The sequence below is a fragment of the Perca flavescens genome, chromosome 7 (genome assembly GCF_004354835.1).
Source record: "Perca flavescens isolate YP-PL-M2 chromosome 7, PFLA_1.0, whole genome shotgun sequence".
NCBI lineage: Eukaryota > Metazoa > Chordata > Actinopteri > Perciformes > Percidae > Perca > Perca flavescens.
In genome coordinates this window covers 35,400,514-35,420,513 of record NC_041337.1, presented here as the reverse complement: position 1 = coordinate 35,420,513, position 20,000 = coordinate 35,400,514, and the positions used below count along the sequence as shown (strand labels likewise).

The following is a 20,000-nucleotide window of genomic DNA, read 5'->3' as shown; positions in this document are numbered from 1 at the left end:
TATCACCTGGCCACTAATATCACCTCGCCACTAATATCACCTATTATCACTAATATCACCTCGCCACTAATATCACCTCGCCACTAATATCACCTCCGCTAATATCACCTCGCGCTAATATCACCTCGCCGCTAATATCACCTCGCCTCTAATATCACCTACGCCGCCTAATATCACCTATACCACACCTAATATCACCTCGCCACTAATATCACCCTCGCCACTAATATCAACTGCGCCACTAATATCACCTAGCCACTAATATCAACTATTACACTAATATCACCTGCGCCACTAATGTCACCTGTACTAATATGTCACTAGCCACTAATATCCGGCTCGCCACTAATGTCACCTCGCCACTATATCACCTGTTAATATCACCTCGCCATAATATCCTAATATCACCTGCTTACTAATATCACCTGGCCACTAATATCACCTTATAAGCCAATATCCTTACCACTAATATCCTTGCCTAGCCACTAATATCCTTGCAGCCACTAATATCAGCTGTATAATATCAACTGCGCCACTAATATCACGCCACTAATATCACCTCGCCCCACCATATCACCTCGCCACTAATATCACCTCCCGCCTAATATCAACTCGCCCACTAATATCAACCTCACAATTAACATCACCCCACCACCCCGCCATATCACCTCGCCCCTAATATCAACTCGCCACTAATATCAACTCACCCTAATACTCCACCCCACTAATATCACCCCGCCACCACATCACCTCGCCACTAATATCACCCGCCACCAATATCACCGCCACTATGTCCTATCACCACCAATATCACTCCGCCACTAATATCACCTCGCCACCAATATCACCTCCTCGCCACTGGCCATCCCAATATCACCCCGCCACTAATATCACCTCCGCCACTAATATCCTAATATCACCCCGCCACTAATATCACCGCCACTAATATCACCGCCCCAATATCACTGCCCACCAACACCGCCACTAATATCACCTCGCCACTAATATCACCGGCCACTAATATCAACCCCGCCACTATATCACCTCCCCGCCACTAATATCACCTCGCCACTAATATCCTAATATCACCCGCCATATCACCCCGCCACTAATATCACCGCCACTAATATCACCTCGCCACTAATATCACTGCCACTAATATCACCGCCACTAATATCACCTCGCCACTAATATCAACTCGCCACTAATATCAACTCACTAATATCACTCCGCCACCAATATCACCTCGCCACTAATATCCCATATCACCGCCACTAATATCACCCCGCCACTAATATCACTAGCCACTAATATCACTGCCACCATATCACCTCACCACTCATCACCGCCACCACATCACCTCCTCACCTCCACATCAACCGCCTAATATCACCTCGCCACTAATATCACCTCGCCACTAATATCAACCTCCATTAATATCACCGCCACTAATATCACCTCGCCACCACACTCACCTGCCGCTAATATCACCTAACTAATATCAACTCGCCCCTAATATCACCTCGCCACTAATATCAACTCGCCATTAATATCACCTCGCCACTAATATCACTAAGCCACTAATATCACCTCGCCACTAATATCACCTGCGCCCGCTAATATCACCTCGCCACTAATATCATCTTGCCACTAATATCACCTCGCCACTAATATCAACTCGCCATTAATATCACCTCGCCACTAATATCCTTACGCCACTAATATCACCTCGCCACTAATATCACCTCGCCACTAATATCAACTCGCCCCTAATATCAACTCGCCACTAATATCACCTCGCCACTAATATCACCTCGCCACTAATATCAACTCGCCATTAATATCACCTCGCCATTAATATATCATATCACAGCAAACGCTGTCTGCGTGAAGTTGTGAAAAACTGTAACTACACTTGAAATCACTTTATCGGCATTGCTGTGACTCTCTGTGACTTCAACAAAACTTCAGAGCTGACTACGTAGTTTACTCGGTGCGCACCTCTCTGTGTGTGTGTGTGTGTGTGTGTGTGTGTGTGTGTGTGTGTGTTTTAAATAGCTGTTTTTAAATATTACTAACGAAACGCAATGTGCGGCGCACCGCCACACATTAGTCTGTGTGTGGGAAACGCTGGGCATGTTAGGTGGGTGTGAGCACGCTGGTGTGTGTCTGTGTCCTGACGTGGTTCTCTCTGTGTCTTCAGGTCTCCGTCGGTGAACAAGGAGTTCATCCTCAGACTGTCCCGTCTGTTGAAGCTCTTGTTTCCACGGTTACTGTGTCCCGAGATAGGCCTGCTCGCTCTGCACTCGGTCACCCTGATCTGCAGGACCTTCCTGTCCATCTACGTCGCCGCTTTGGACGGTCCGTGTCTGTCTGTCTGTCTGTCTGTCTGTCTGTCTGTCTGTCTGTCTGTCTGTCTGTCTGTCTAGTTGATAGTGTTTAAGGCTACGTCTACACTACTACATTTTCATTTTAAAGCGGTGTTTTGAGACAAACAAAGAGTTTTAGCTTGTGTGTGTGTGTGTGTGTGTGTGTGTGTGTGTGTGTGTGTGTGTGTGTGTGTGTGTGTGTGTGTGTGTGTGTGTGTGTGTGTGTGTGTGTGTGTGTGTACCTGTTTTACTATATTTGTGGGGTCCAAAAACAGGGGACTACAGTATCCTTGTGGGGACTGCAAAGCCTCGTGGGGACCAAAATGCTGGACCCCACGAGTTTAAAGGGCTGTTTGAGGGTTAAGACTTGGTTTTAGGGTTAGGGTTAGTTGTGGAGAACAGGACATGTTAGTTGTAGTTGTGGGTTTAGTTGTGATGGTTAAGGTGAGGGTAAGGGTTAAGGTTAGGCATTTAGTTGTGATGGTTAAGGTGAGGGTAAGGGTTAAGGTTAGGGTAAGGGGCTAGGGAATGCATTATGTCAATGACATGTCCCCACAAAGATAGTAATACAGACGTGTGTTTAGTTTGTGTGATAAGACCGACTGACGTGCGACCGACTGACGTGCGTCCTCCTTTCCAAATGTCTCCGTTTGTGTCCGTCCAGACTACAAAGCTACCCCAGAGTCTTCAAACCCAAACGGGGGCAGCAGTGTTTCCAAACGTCTCTGTTTTAGGGGCTCGGAAACACCGGAGTAGTGAGGACGTGAGGCTTTTTCAACCAAAACGTAGTATATGTACAGTACAGGCCAACAGTTTGGACACACCTTCTCATTCAATGCGTTTCCTTTTTATTTTCATGACTATTTACATTGTAGATTCTCACTGAAGGCATCAAAACTATGAATGAACACATATGGAATTATGTACTTAACAAAAAAGTGTGAAATAACTGAAAACATGTCTTATATTTTAGATTCTTCAAAGTAGCCACCCTTTGCTTTTTTATTAATAAGGGAAATAATTCCACTAATTAACCCTGACAAAGCACACCTGTGAAGGTAAAACCATTTCAGTTGACTACCTCATGAAGCTCATTGAGAGAACACCAAGGGTTTGTCAGTGAGAATCTACAATGTAAATAGTCATGAAAATAAAGAAACACATTGAATGAGAAGGTGTGTCCAAACATTTGGCCTGTACTGTAGATGTAGCCTTGGTTGTTGGGGTGGTACGGTTCATGAAAAAACAATCGAACCGCTCGGTTAGCTTGTCTCGGTTCGGAGCGTGTGCGTGCGTCTCGCGGTCCGTCAGTACACTGTTGATGTGCACTAACCACTTACTGCTGTAGCGCCCACTTTCGACACCTACGCTGAAACACTAGGGCTGTGTACGATTGAAGAAATTCTTAGTCGACTAACACTTATAGGATTTTGTCGACTAATCGATTAGTTGATTTAATTGACAGAGCTGTGCTCTTTGAGAGGTGGTTAAGACTAGAAAAGCACAATATAAATGTAGTTAATTAACCATCTGTAAAACTGAGTTTCTCCACAATTAATCCTGCAAAAGCACCACTTTAAATCTTGTGTTTACTAGGGCTGCCACCTCTTAGTCGACTAATCGGTCGTTTTGGTCTTAGTCGACTAAGATATCTTTAGTCGATTAGTCATTTTTTATGCTTATTCATGCTTAATTACTTATTTCCAAGAAACTTCTGAGCATATTTATGGTAAACACAAGATTTAAAGTGGTGCTTTTGCAGGATTAATTGTGGAGAAACTCAGTTTTACAGATGGTTAATTAACTACATTTATATTGTGCTTTTCTAGTCTTAACCACCTCTCAAAGCGCACAGCTCTGTCAATTAAATCAACTAATCGATTAGATCTACAAAATCCTATAAGTGTTAGTCGACTAAGAATTTCTATAGTCGAGGACAGCCCTAGTGTTTACCATAAATGTGCTCAGAAGTTTCTTTGAAATAAGTAATCAAGCATGAATAAGCATAAAAAATGACAAATCGACTAAAGAAATCTTAGTCGACTAAGACCAAAATGACTGATTAGTCGACTAATCCACTAAGAGGTGGCACCCCTACATTCAATCGTATTGACTAATCGATTAGTTGATTTAAATTGACAGATCTGTAAATCTGGGTTTCTCCGTAAAGAGTCACGCAAAAGTATGCATATATTGAATATGATAATGCCTCCTTTGCATATTTAAACACAACTTTTCAGAAAACGTGTAATACAACAAAAAATTGCCTTAATGAAAGTAAACAAAGTAGGTTTCACGGTGATATCTATTAGATAAAATGTCAACCCTTAATTCTTGTGTTTACCAGAGATGTGCTTGTACGATTTTTGGAAATAAGTCACTCAGCATGAAAAAAAGCATCAAACATGACTAATGGACTAAATAGATCTAAGTCGACTAAGAGGGAGCAGCACTATAAAACACTTACTGGAAATGACGAGCGGGAAAAACGTGACGAACGCAACACGTGGCAGCTGATTGGACGAACGCGTCACGTGGGTCTGGCTGCTCCTGAATTTCAAAACGGACTCCAATGGCGTCTCGTTTGGAATACGATCTCATATTGTACTAAAATAGTTCACCGAAACGTGTTTCTGAAAACATTTTAAGAGAGAAACAGGCCGGGCAGTTGCTGGATCTGTCTTCATTTCAGATCGACAAAGGTCAGTTTAGAAGACTTTCGTCAGATTTTGAGAGGAAGATCAGGAAGGCTGCCCGGAGCTGGAGGATGCACCAGCATCGTAAATAGACTGGTGTGTGGGAACATTCTGGATTTGATGTTACCTATGATGACAGTGGAAATAAAGCAATAGATAGAACTGCCACTGTGTGCAAGCCTTGTGCAACATGCATTCAATATGCTGATTTTAGCTATATATCATATGCTGAAGCATATTTCTGGAGTGTTAAAGATTAGAAGAAAAAATAACAAAAACCGTGACCCTAATACCGTGATACGAACCAATCCGTGGGTTTTTGTGAACCGTACCAACCCTACTTGTTTATTTGCTACAGCTGTTATGCATTTCTATACCGTATGGAAGAACCTTATTGATAATCGATGCCGTTGATCTGTCAGGTGTGATAGTGAAGTGTATCGTTCAGAAGGATCCTCAGGCCTTCATGCTGCAGCTCTCTAAATGGCTTCTCGTCGCCGTCCCTGCGACCTTCATCAACAGCACCATCCGATTCCTGGAGGGTCAGCTCGCCCTCAGCTTCAGGAGCCGATTGGTCGACCACGCCTACCAGCTGTACTTCACCAACCAGGTGACAAACACACACTGGGGATAGGTGTTTTTTTGGCAGTTTGCAGGTTATCTGTATCGCTGTTTTATTAAATAAAGAGAACAGGACATGTTCTACTGGTTAGACCGTATAATACATATATATATATATATATATATATATATAATATATATATATAAAGAGAACAGGACATGTTCTTCTGGTTGGACAGTATAAAATATATAAATAAAGACAACAGGACATGTTCTACTGTTTGGACAGTATAAAATATATAAATAAAGAGAACAGGACATGTTCTACTGGTTGGACAGTATAAAATATATAAATAAAGACAACAGGACATGTTCTACTGGTTGGACAGTATAGAATATATAAATAAATAGAGAACAGGACATGTTCTACTGGTTGGACAGTATAAAATATATAAATAAAGAGAACAGGACAACTTTTCTTTCTCTTCTCTGATTCGTTCTGTTTTGTTGTTTCTATCTATTCCTTCACTCACACTGTCCCTCTGTTGAAATATGCCCACACATGGTACGCTCCATAGGCTTGGTCACGTAGTGGCCTCGTGGTACGCTCCATAGGGTTGGTCACGTAGGGCCCCGTGCGCTGACGTGCACTAACGTGCACGTGGCACGGTACCTGGCCGATGAAACATGATCATTACAGCGTTTCAAGCTCTAAATCAAACCCAACTAAGCCACACAGCCAACAGATGGGACGCAGCGCTCCACAAAATACACCAAATATTGCAACCCCTTTCGATTCGTAATATTGCGCATTGTGATATTGCGATAACGGTATTGAGTCGATATATCATGCACCCCTAGTTTAGACCTTATGCTTAATAATCAAAATCTTGATCATCATCAATCTTGAAAGTGAACGGGTTTTTCACGTCTGGAACCACACTGTTGAGCTCTGTTTTTAGTTCCTGAACGCCCCATGCTCATTTTGTCCTCCTGTCTCTGCAGACGTACTATCGCGTCAGCAACATGGACGGCCGTCTGTCCAATCCGGATCAGTCTCTCACCGAGGACATCGTCATGTTTTCGGCCTCAGTCGCTCATCTCTACTCCAACCTGACTAAACCCATCCTGGACGTGGTGGTGACCTGCTACACGCTGCTGCGCACCGCCGAGTCCAAAGGTACACCCCGCTCGCCTGTGCTCCAAGTTTCAGCACCTGCAGTCCTGATGAAGAGGGAGGGATGGATAGATAGATAGATAGATAGATAGATAGATAGATAGATAGATTCATCCCGTGGGAAATTTAAGGTATCCAGTAGCTTAGACCACTGGTTCTCAAGCTTTTTTCAATAATGTTCCCCCTTTGAACAGTGTTTTTAAGCCATGTACCCCCTAAACAGCGAAAATAAATTTAGGTAGAAAAAAAAAAAGTTTCTATAAAAAGGAAGAATACAGCGATAGATTCCAACTACAGGTCCAACTACAGCCTTGGACCTGGAAAACATTTACATGATGATGGAAAAAAGGAGACAAAAGACGGTAGAAAGAAGGAAGGAAGGCAAGAAGAGGTCCAAAATAGTAATAAAAACTTCGAAAAAAACACAGTAGAAAGAAGGAAGGCAACACGAGGACGACAAAAGTGAAAAAAACTTTGAAAAAAAGAGACAAAAACATAGTAGAAGAAAAAAAGACCGTAGAAAAAAGTAAGGAAGAAAGGCAAGAATAAGTCAAAACAAACGACAAAACCTTCAAAAAAAGGTGACAAACTTAAAAAACGGAGACAAAAACTTTGAAAAAAGCGACAAACTTGGAGAAAAAAAGACAGTAGAAGTAACTACAGCCTTGGAACTGAAAAACATTTAGCAAAACATTTCACATACCCCCTGCAGTCCTCCAGAGTACCCCTAGGGGGATACACTGGCTTAGACCAGTGGTTCCCAACCTGGGGTCTGGGCACCCCCAGGGGGGGAACAAGTCTTTATCTGGTTTGGGGTTGAGGTAAAAAAAAAAATATTTGCACAAATGTTAAACAAATTATGTTAATACACTAGAATATCTAATGAATACAAAAGTCTGTATCAAAACTATATATTTAGTTGTAGCCTCGTTTTTTTTCCTGCCGCCACGGCATCACTATTTTATGAATGAAACATGGCGGAGAAACGTAACAGTGCCGATAACTCCTCTGTATCAAAAAAGAAAGTAAGGCTCTATCTCGAGAGTTACCAAAGTATCGATGTCACGGATATTTCGTCGAACGTCGTTGCTCAGGAGATTTGCTGTCACAGCCGCTTGCTGTTCGAGATAGCGTTGGATCATATCCAGACTGCTGTTCCAGCGCGTAGCGACATCGACGATTAACTTATGCGGTGGAAGCTCCAGTAGTATCTGTGTGGCTGTGGAGCTTCGGTGAAAGAAGGCAGCAGTACGCCTCACTCTGCCCAACAAACGACTCACGCGGGGACACGCTCAAACCCTGCTTGGCTGGCTAAGTTCAAAGTGTGGGCAAAACACCTGACATGGGGGGGGCCAGCCCAGCCTCTCTGACAGCAACATCCATATTCCTCGCGTTGTCCGTGAGCACAGCAACTCCATGGTTGGCCTTTTGAAGCCCCCATTCACTCACAGCTGATTTTTAAAACTTCAGCAGTATTAGCTCCGGTGTGTGTTTCCGAACAACGGGCGAGTTTGGAGAACAAAATTAACCATCTCCCACTCACTGGTCATCACATGGGCTGTGATCGTACGATAACTCTGGGTAGCCCTGGAGGTCCAGCCGTCGGTTGTAATTGATACACTATATATGCATTTCACTCAATTACCTTTGATTTTGTTTCCCTGTAAAACGCTGGCATGACAGTCTGGCTAAAGTGGCGGCGTGATGGGATGGTGTATTTGGGCTCCAATTTGTTGACGAGTAGCTTAAAGGAACACGCCGACTTATTGGGACTTTATCTTATTCACTGTAACCCCCAGAGTTAGACAAGTCCATACATACCCTTCTCATCTCCATGCGTGCTGTAACGCTGTCTGATGGCTCCAGCGGCATCAGGCCAGCACTGAACATGCAGGTGAATGGTTCCAGTAATCCTACTGCTAAGAATAAGTGACAAAATAACACCAACATGTTCCTATTTACATGTTGTGATTTATAGAGTCACAGCGTGTACAAAAAACAACGTAACATGAGACACAGCCATCTTCTAACCGTAAACAAACCAGAAACTATTTTCTCAGGCGGAAGAATATAGTACTTGGGCGGAGTGATATGCTCGCAGCAAGCCTGTCTGAGAATATAGTTCCCGGTTTGTTTACTGTTAGAAGATGGCTGTGTCTCACGTTACGTTGTTTTGTGTACACGCTGTGACTCTACAAATCAAAACATGTAAATAGGAACATGTTGGCGTTATTTTGTCACTTTTGTCACAATTGGGAGCAGTAGGCTAGTTGGAACCATTTACCTGCAGGATCTGTGCTAGGCTAAGCTAATGCTGGAACCGTCAGACAGCGTTACAGCACGCATGGAGATGAGAAGGGTATGTATGGACTAGTCTAACTCTGGGGGTTACGGTGAATAAGCTAAATTCCCAATAAGTCGGCGTGTTCCTTTTTAAATCCTTCATTTTCTACGACAGAAAACGGCCTCATATCTTTTGCCATGAAAACGCCGATACACCTTGTGATCTCTTTGGCTCTCGCACTCGTCGCCGCGAGTGGGGCTGCAAATCCGCCGGTCGGTGTGGTTTGGTTTTTACGTGCAGACGAGCGGTGACTGGAGCTTCTCACTGTGGTGACGGTTTGTATGCTGCATCATGTTTGTTGTGCTATTGGTGTATATTAACATCTTCTTGCAGTATCTGCACACGGTTTTTGTTTTGTCCGTTACCACCTCACCTTTTTCATTTTTAGTCTTCGGAAAGCCAAAATGCCGCCACACGTCCGATTTGAATGAGTTTGGGGCATCCTCAATTAGAGATGGCCCGATACCACTTTTTTGCTTCCCGATACCGATTCCGATACCTGAACCTGCGTATCGGCCGATACCAAGTACCGATCCGATACCAGAGTGTCATATATTTCATTATGTTTTAACAGCTGTATACTACTATCTCTGTATGGATGTGATATGATGTATAACAGCTGTATACTACTATCCCTGTATGGATGTGATATGATGTATAACAGCTGTATACTACTATCTCTGTATGGATGTGATATGATATATAACAGCTGTATACTACTATCTCTGTATGATGATATGATGTATAACAGCTGTATACTACTATCTCTGTATGGATGTGATATGATGTATAACAGCTGTATACTACTATCTCTGTATGGATGTGATATGATGTATAACAGCTGTATACTACTATCTCTGTATGGATGTGATATGATGTATAACAGCTGTATACTACTATCCCTGTATGGATGTGATATGATGTATAACAGCTGTATACTACTATCTCTGTATGGATGTGATATGATGTATAACAGCTGTATACTACTATCTCTGTATGGATGTGATATGATGTATAACAGCTGTATACTACTATCTCTGTATGGATGTGATATGATGTATAACAGCTGTATACTACTATCCCTGTATGGATGTGATATGATGTATAACAGCTGTATACTACTATCTCTGTATGGATGTGATATGATGTATAACAGCTGTATACTACTATCCCTGTATGGATGTGATATGATGTATAACAGCTGTATACTACTATCCCTGTATGGATGTGATATGATGTATAACAGCTGTATACTACTATCCCTGTATGGATGTGATATGATGTATAACAGCTGTATACTACTATCTCTGTATGGATGTGATATGATGTATAACAGCTGTATACTACTATCTCTGTATGGATGTGATATGATGTATAACAGCTGTATACTACTATCCCTGTATGGATGTGATATGATGTATAACAGCTGTATACTACTATCCCTGTATGGATGTGATATGATGTATAACAGCTGTATACTACTATCTCTGTATGGATGTGATATGATGTATAACAGCTGTATACTACTATCTCTGTATGGATGTGATATGATGTGATGTAAACAGCTGTATACTACTATCCCTGTATGGATGTGATATGATGTATAACAGCTGTATACTACTATCCCTGTATGGATGTGATATGATGTATAACAGCTGTATACTACTATCTCTGTATGATGATATGATGTATAACAGTTGTATACTACTATCTCTGTATGATGATATGATGTATAACAGCTGTATACTACTATCTCTGTATAGATGTGATATGATGTATAACAGCTGTATACTACTATCTCTGTATAGATGTGATATGATGTATAACAGCTGTATACTACTATCTCTGTATGGATGTGATATGATTTCTATCTTTGTTGTCAGTCTGGCTCAGGTTAAACTCTTTGTGAAACATGAACAAACACAAACAATGAATGCCCCAGAAATTTCTTTTATTCTCCAGTTAGTTATAACAAAAATAAACTACTTTAACGTAGATTTTCTTTAGGGCTTCATTACGTGGTATCGGATCGGTGCATAAACTCCAGTACTTACCGATACCAGCGTTTTAGGCAGTATCGGAGCCGATACCGATACTGGTATCGGTATAGGAACATCTCTATCCTCAATATCAACGTCATCTACACTTGCCGCCGCCATTTTTGCTTCTGTTAAAAACTACATCTTCTTCGCTGCTATCGCGCCTGTAAAGCGAGGTCAGAATATAGGCTACTGCTTCAGCGCCCCCTGCTGTTTAAAACGTGTATCGCGATTCTTTTAACATCTCAACCGACACGAATCGTCACATATTTTCATCGATTTTCAACCGGCTCGGAGTGCATCGTTACATCCCTAGCTATAAGACAGTCAGCTGTACAGCAGACAAAGTGATATAAGTGTAATGACTAGAGCTGCACCATATGAGAATAAATATGCGATAACTTTTGTTGAATATTGTGATAACGGCATTATTTACGATCAAGGCTTTAAATTAACTATTTTGATCACCAGCCAACACGGCTAGTAGATTTTTAAATTCACCAACCAATCAGATTTACTAGCCAAACTCTTTTTGTTCCTACTGTAATTTACTGTAATTTCAGCTCCTCTGATTTGTTTTTCTCGCGATACCGCTCGTCTCGTCCGTTTCAGGATAGCTCGTAATCGAAACGGTGCACGCCAGGCACATAGCCAGCGCTAATACGAAACGCCAGGACATGCTGTTTATGGCAAATGTAGGATTAGTACTACGAGCACTGTTGCCAGTTTTCCAAGCCAAACGCAAGCCAAATTTCACGGCAGAAAACGGACCAATCTGGAAACACTGACCTCTTTTCTACAGCCTGCCGTTCACAGTTTACAATGTCACCCACAAAAGTTCTTTTTTTTTAATTTTTTTTACCCATTTTTGGGGGATTGGCGGGTGTCTATTTAAAGCCCTGCTTGCGATACAAACAAACAGATATTAAACAGATATTAAAGTGAACTCAGTTCTGCAGTTTTCAGTATTCTGCTCAAATACAACAAACTGCTTGTTGAATTTAAAACAAACCAAAGGAAATCACTTCCAACGTTCTTTTATTGAACAAATTGAACATTGAATTGAATATTAAAGGCAGCACAAAAAAAAAGAATGACCGTTACATTTTAAAGTGCAGTTTTCTGCTGATATTTTCTTTCAAATAACACAAAAAAAATCTTTGAGTGCCTTTCTCGATATGTATGATATCTCGATAGCCTTTGTGATGTGTTATTTGCGCGAGTTGATATCGCGATAGTCTGGCATTGCCAGACCTTCCTCCACAGCGCTGCGGAGGAGGGTCTGGCTAGTCCACACAGCATTCTGGGATGGGAGAAGAATGTACTCTGCTTTATTGGCATTTCTTTAAACCAATCAGAATCGTCTTGGGGGCGGGGCTAAGCTCCGGACGGAGCCACGGTGCCTCTGCTAAATAGCCTCTGGAAGGAACTTGTTTTGGTGGAACATGTGTACGTTCAGAAGTAGTTTTAGTCGTGCAACAGAAAGCTCAGACTGGACAGATAGTCTAGCTAGCTGTCTGGATTTACCCTGCAGAGATCTGAGGAACAGCTAACCATAGTCCTCACAAATCAGCCGGAGGTTAGAACCCCAACACAGAGACAGAGGAAGGGGACGGGACATCCGGCCGAAAATGAGGGACATCTGCCAGAATTTCAAGCTGCACCTGAACAATCCCAGAAATTACACAATATATCGATATAGTCTAATATCGCAATGGCGATAAAAAAACGATAAATTGTATACAGCCCTAGTGATGACTGTCCTCTTCCTCCCTGCAGGAGCGAACACCACGTGGCCGTCCATCATTGCCGGCCTGGTGGTGGCGCTCACCGCCAAAGTCCTGCGCTCTTGCTCGCCGCGATTTGGGAAGCTGGTGGCGGAGGAGGCGAAGAGGAAAGGAGACCTGAGATACATGCACTCCCGCATCATCGCCAACTCGGAGGAGATCGCCTTCTACGGTGGACACAAGGTGAGCGCCCTCTAGTGTGCCAACATAGACCCTGTTTACACGTCCGTGGTTATGTTTTTTACAATCGGAGACCTTTCCCTTCGTTTGTACCCTTCGTTTACACGCAAACAGAGAATTCTCCTCTGAAACCGAGTCTTTCTAAAAACTCCGGGCCAGAAAGGAGATTTTTGAAATCTTCGTTTGCACGTAAACTGAGACAAACGGAGGTTTAGGCAGCCGAGAGAGAGAGAAAGAGAGGAAGTGATTGTTTGCTGTTGTTGCTATTGTCTGGATTCTGATTGGCTAACTTGGGCTTGAGCGTCTCGTTACACCGCCACCTACAGGTCTGGCGTGCTCTTGGCTGCATTAACAGCATATATATATACATGGGGACGTGTAAACGAACACTTTTCTGAAAACTGACAGCTGTGCACAATGTTATTTATGAAAACGGAGAGGTTGAAATGTCCATTTATAAAAATAGCCGGCCACGTGTAAACGTAGGCAAGGCAGCTTTAGAGCACATTTCAGCAGCAAGGCAATTCAAAGTGCTTTACATGAAACAATAAAAAGCAGTTAGAAAACAATTAAAAACTATTTTAAAGAATTAAAAGACAAAAAATAAAATGTAAAGCGCAATTGGAAAACGATTTAAAACAATTTAAAATCATTAAAAGACCAGAATAAAATGTACAGTGCAGTATAAGAATTTTAAAGAAAGAGCAGTTAAAAATAGGTTATTTAAAGAAAGGCAACATTAAGAAGATATGTCTTCAGCCTGGATTTAAAAGAACTGAGAGTTACAGCGGACCTGCAGTTTTCTGGGAGTTTGTTCCAGATATGTGGAGCATAAAAACTGAACGCTGCTTCCCCCTGTTAAGTTCTGACTCTGGGGACAACAAGTAGACCTGTCCCAGACCACCTGAGAGGTCTGGGTGGGTCATAGTGTAGCACACCTGTCCCAGACCACCTGAGAGGTCTGGGTGGGTCATAGTGTAGCACACCTGTCCCAGACCACCTGAGAGGTCTGTGTGGGTCATAGTGTAGCAGACCTGTCCCAGACCACCTGAGAGGTCTGTGTGGGTCATAGTGTAGCAGACCTGTCCCAGACCACCTGAGAGGTCTGTGTGGGTCATAGTGTAGCAGACCTGTCCCAAACCACCTGAGAGGTCTGTGTGGGTCATAGTGTAGCAGACCTGTCCCAGACCACCTGAGAGGTCTGTGTGGGTCATAGTGTAGCAGACCTGTCCCAGACCACCTGAGAGGTCTGGGTGGGTCATAGTGTAGCACACCTGTCCCAGACCACCTGAGAGGTCTGGGTGGGTCATAGTGTAGCACACCTGTCCCAGACCACCTGAGAGGTCTGTGTGGGTCATAGTGTAGCAGACCTGTCCCAGACCACCTGAGAGGTCTGTGTGGGTCATAGTGTAGCAGACCTGTCCCAGACCACCTGAGAGGTCTGTGTGGGTCATAGTGTAGCAGACCTGTCCCAAACCACCTGAGAGGTCTGTGTGGGTCATAGTGTAGCAGACCTGTCCCAGACCACCTGAGAGGTCTGGGTGGGTCATAGTGTAGCAGACCTGTCCCAGACCACCTGAGAGGTCTGGGTGGGTCATAGTGTAAGAGACCTGTCCCAGACCACCTGAGAGGTCTGGGTGGGTCATAGTGTAGAGACCTGTCCCAGACCACCTGAGAGGTCTGGGTGGGTCATAGTGTAGCAGACCTGTCCCAGACCACCTGAGAGGTCTGGGTGGGTCATAGTGTAGCAGACCTGTCCCAGACCACCTGAGAGGTCTGGGTGGGTCATAGTGTAGCAGACCTGTCCCAGACTACCTGAGAGGTCTGGGTGGGTCATAGTGTAGCAGACCTGTCCCAGACTACCTGAGAGGTCTGGGTGGGTCATAGTGTAGCAGACCTGTCCCAGACTACCTGAGAGGTCTGGGTGGGTCATAGTGTAGCAGACCTGTCCCAGACCACCTGAGAGGTCTGGGTGGGTCATAGTGTAGCAGACCTGTGGGTGGGTCATAGTGTAGTAGACCTGTCCCAGACCACCTGAGAGGTCTGGGGGGGTCATAGTGTAGTAGCAGATTGGTAATGTATTTAGTAATTTATAAACCAGTAAAAGTATTTTGAAATCAGTTATTTGAGGCACTGGAAGCCAGCGTAGAGACTTCAGTACTGGAGTGATGTGATCCACTTTCTTGGTTTTAGTGAGGACTCGAGCAGCAGCGTTCTGAATCAGCTGCAGCTGTCTGAGTGATTTTTTTTAGGGAGACCTGTAAAGACACCGTTACAGTAGTCAAGTCTACTGAAGATAAAAGCATGGACAAGTTTTTCCAAATCCTGCTGAGACATAAGTCCTTTAAAGTGATGGTTCGGAGTAATTTCACCCTAGGGTCCTTTGCACCATAACCTCGAGCCAAACACCCCCCGAGAAGCTTTTTTCACCGGGGTCGAACATTGGGAGAGTTAGCGTAGAGTAGCGTTAGCAGCTGAATAGCTTAGCGCAGGGGCTAATGGACCCACGTTAGTATCTCGTAAATGACCCCACTAATAATGCCCGAAATTATACCAAACGTCTACTGTAGTACAAATAGGTTATGTACTCATAAAACGATGGATTGGAAAGTTTGTAAGTACACCAGAGGTTTATGAACACTTGCCTGCTCTCTTCTGCTCTCTGCTGCTGCTGCTGCTACCTGCAGTTAGACGAGTGCTTAGGGGCCGTCTACAAATTACTACACCGAAAAGAGATACAACAAAAATATTTATTAATTTAATGATTAAATAAGGTAATGTCTCCAAACTTATCTCAGTTATTATTTGTCTCCTGCTGGTTATACTACAGCACTTACTTTAAAAAAAAAAGTTAAATCAAAACATATTTCTGTTGCATCTCTTTTCGGTGTTTGTAGACGGCCCCTTAGCACTCGTCTTACTGCCGGCAGCAGCAGCAGCAACAACAGCAGAGAGCAGAAGCCAGCAGGCAAGTGTTCATAAACTTCTGCTGTACTTACAAACTTGACGATCAATCGTTTTATGAGTACATAACCTATATGTACTAGTGTAGAAGTTTGGTATCATTTCGGGCATTATTAGTGGGGTCATTTACGTCATACAAACGTGGGTTCCTTAGCCCCTGCGCTAAGCTATTCAGATGATAACGCTACTTTACGCTAACTCTCCCAATGTTAGACCCCGGTGAAAAAAGCTTCTCAGGGGGTGTTTGGCTCGAGGTCATGGTGCAAAGGACCCTAGGGTGAAATTACTCAGAACCATCACATTAACCCTTGATATATTTTTAAGGTGATAATAGGCTGATTTTGTAATGGTCTTAATGTGGCTTTTAAAATTCAGGTCTGAGTCCATAAGTACACCAAGATTTCTGGCTTTGTCTGTTGTTTTTAACGTAGCATCAGACACAGGTAGCTTTAAATGATAATTACAGTTTTATCAGGATGTCCAGTGTTGCTGATGTTGATTTTAGGTGTGTTTTAGTCTGGATCAACAGGAGTACATTTCCAGGATAATTGCCAGACATCACCTAACCTTCCTCTCTCTGTGTGTTGCTGTTCTCAAACTCTGTTCGCTTTGGGAAACGACAACAAACTTCAAGCTAGCGAGCCCAAAATCAAGTTTTTAAGTAAATCTGGACGGTGCAACAAGTCAGGCCTGCTTGGTTCTTTCGGGGAATGATTGTAAAGATTTACAAAGAATATGTTTAAGGCGTTTCCTCTCTAACTGGGAGGTTTTGGGACTGATTGGTGGGATTGCTGTGGACGAAGTACACACAGAGATACACACTGGTGAGAGCTAATGAGGTTTAACCATGTATCAGCTGATTTAAATATCTCACGGTACTGGATTTTTTCAACAGTTAATTTCATTTAATATTGGATGTGGAGTTTTCTTTTGCAGGATTCAAATGTTGATTCGTAGGTGGAGATGGCCCTGTATCTGAAGTTAATGTTGAGTTTGGGTGTGTTTGATTCGTAGGTGGAGATGGCCCTGTATCTGAAGTTAATGTTGAGTTTGGGTGTGTTTGATTCGTAGGTGGAGATGGCCTTGTATCTGATGTTAATGTTGAGTTTGGGTGTGTTTGATTCGTAGGTGGAGATGGCCCTGTATCTGACGTTAATGTTGAGTTTGGGTGTGTTTGATTCGTAGGTGGAGATGGCCCTGTATCTGATGTTAATGTTGAGTTTGGGTGTGTTTGATTCGTAGGTGGAGATGGCCCAGCTGCAGAGCAGCTACATGTCTCTGTCCTCTCAGATCCACCAGATCCTGCTGAAGCGTCTCTGGTACGTCATGCTGGAACAGTTCCTCATGAAGTACGTATGGAGCGCCTCCGGCCTGGTGATGGTCGCTGTGCCCATCATCACCGCCACAGGATACTCCAAACACGGTAAAAACACGCCAACATCATACCACGCCAACATCATACCACGCCAACATCATAGTGGAGATGGCCCTGTATCTTGACGTTAATGTTGAGTTTGGGTGTGTTTGATTCGTAGGTGGAGATGGCCCTATATCTGACGTTAATGTTGAGTTTGGGTGTGTTGGATTCGTAGGTAGAGATCGCCCTGTATCTGACGTTAATGTTGAGTTTGGGTGTGTTTGATTCGTAGGTGGAGATGGCCCTGTATCTGACGTTAATGTTGCGTTTGGGTGTGTTTGATTCGTAGGTGGAGATGGCCCTATATCTGACGTTATTGTTGAGTTTGGGTGTGTTTGATTCGTAGGTGGAGATCGCCCTGTATCTGATGTTATTGTTGAGTTTGGGTGTGTTTGATTCGTAGGTAGAGATCGCCCTGTATCTGAGGTTAATGTTGAGTTTGGGTGTGTTTGATTCGTAGGTGGAGACGGCCCTGTATCTGACGTTAATGTTGAGTTTGGGTGTGTTTGATTCGTAGGTGGAGATCGCCCTGTATCTGATGTTATTGTTGAGTTTGGGTGTGTTTGATTCGTAGGTGGAGATCGCCCTGTATCTGATGTTATTGTTGAGTTTGGGTGTGTTTGATTCGTAGGTAGAGATCGCCCTGTATCTGAGGTTAATGTTGAGTTTGGGTGTGTTTGATTCGTAGGTGGAGACGGCCCTGTATCTGACGTTAATGTTGAGTTTGGGTGTGTTTGATTCGTAGGTAGAGATCGCCCTGTATCTGACGTTAATGTTGAGTTTGGGTGTGTTTGATTCGTAGGTGGAGATCGCCCTGTATCTGATGTTATTGTTGAGTTTGGGTGTGTTTGATTCGTAGGTGGAGACGGCCCTGTATCTGACGTTAATGTTGAGTTTGGGTGTGTTTGATTCGTAGGTGGAGATCGCCCTGTATCTGATGTTATTGTTGAGTTTGGGTGTGTTTGATTCGTAGGTGGAGATCGCCCTGTATCTGATGTTATTGTTGAGTTTGGGTGTGTTTGATTCGTAGGTAGAGATCGCCCTGTATCTGAGGTTAATGTTGAGTTTGGGTGTGTTTGATTCGTAGGTGGAGACGGCCCTGTATCTGACGTTAATGTTGAGTTTGGGTGTGTTTGATTCGTAGGTAGAGATTGCCCTGTATCTGACGTTAATGTTGAGTTTGGGTGTGTTTGATTCGTAGGTGGAGATCGCCCTGTATCTGATGTTATTGTTGAGTTTGGGTGTGTTTGATTCGTAGGTAGAGATCGCCCTGTATCTGACGTTAATGTTGAGTTTGGGTGTGTTTGATTCGTAGGTGGAGACGGCCCTGTATCTGACGTTAATGTTGAGTTTGGGTGTGTTTGATTCGTAGGTGGAGATCGCCCTGTATCTGATGTTATTGTTGAGTTTGGGTGTGTTTGATTCGTAGGTGGAGATCGCCCTGTATCTGATGTTATTGTTGAGTTTGGGTGTGTTTGATTCGTAGGTAGAGATCGCCCTGTATCTGAGGTTAATGTTGAGTTTGGGTGTGTTTGATTCGTAGGTGGAGACGGCCCTGTATCTGACGTTAATGTTGAGTTTGGGTGTGTTTGATTCGTAGGTAGAGATCGCCCTGTATCTGACGTTAATGTTGAGTTTGGGTGTGTTTGATTCGTAGGTGGAGATCGCCCTGTATCTGATGTTATTGTTGAGTTTGGGTGTGTTTGATTCGTAGGTGGAGATCGCCCTGTATCTGACGTTAATGTTGAGTTTGGGTGTGTTTGATTTGTAGGTGGAGATCGCCCTGTATCTGATGTTATTGTTGAGTTTGGGTGTGTTTGATTCGTAGGTAGAGATCGCCCTGTATCTGACGTTAATGTTGAGTTTGGGTGTGTTTGATTCGTAGGTGGAGATCGCCCTGTATCTGATGTTATTGTTGAGTTTGGGTGTGTTTGATTCGTAGGTAGAGATCGCCCTGTATCTGAGGTTAATGTTGAGTTTGGGTGTGTTTGATTCGTAGGTGGAGACGGCCCTGTATCTGACGTTAATGTTGAGTTTGGGTGTGTTTGATTCGTAGGTAGAGATCGCCCTGTATCTGACGTTAATGTTGAGTTTGGGTGTGTTTGATTCGTAGGTGGAGATCGCCCTGTATCTGATGTTATTGTTGAGTTTGGGTGTGTTTGATTCGTAGGTAGAGATCGCCCTGTATCTGACGTTAATGTTGAGTTTGGGTGTGTTTGATTCGTAGGTGGAGATGGCCCTATATCTGACGTTAATGTTGAGTTTGGGTGTGTTTGATTCGTAGGTGGACGCCAACATCATACCACGCCAGGGCTGCACCATAGGAGCAAACACGAGATATGTACAGTCTTGTATAAAGTACTTGAAAGCAATACTTGAGTAAAAGTACACGTACCTTACCAGAGTAAAAGTCTTTAAAGTGCCCATATTATGAAAATAACACTTTTTCTGGGATTTGGGGTGTTC

General features: G+C 43.4%; 1 protein-coding gene across 1 annotated transcript in view; it reads left to right on the top strand.

The window, feature by feature from the left end:
* The window catches only part of abcd1 (ATP-binding cassette, sub-family D (ALD), member 1), a 53,731-nt gene that overhangs the window by 16,709 nt on the left and 17,022 nt on the right, over nt 1-20,000 (top strand). Inside the window, exons 4-8 of the mRNA XM_028582643.1 lie at nt 2,204-2,361; nt 5,488-5,675; nt 6,632-6,806; nt 12,966-13,156; nt 17,360-17,540. Coding sequence (XP_028438444.1) covers nt 2,204-2,361; nt 5,488-5,675; nt 6,632-6,806; nt 12,966-13,156; nt 17,360-17,540 — 893 coding nt within the window. The remainder of the gene's footprint in view (nt 1-2,203; nt 2,362-5,487; nt 5,676-6,631; nt 6,807-12,965; nt 13,157-17,359; nt 17,541-20,000) is intronic.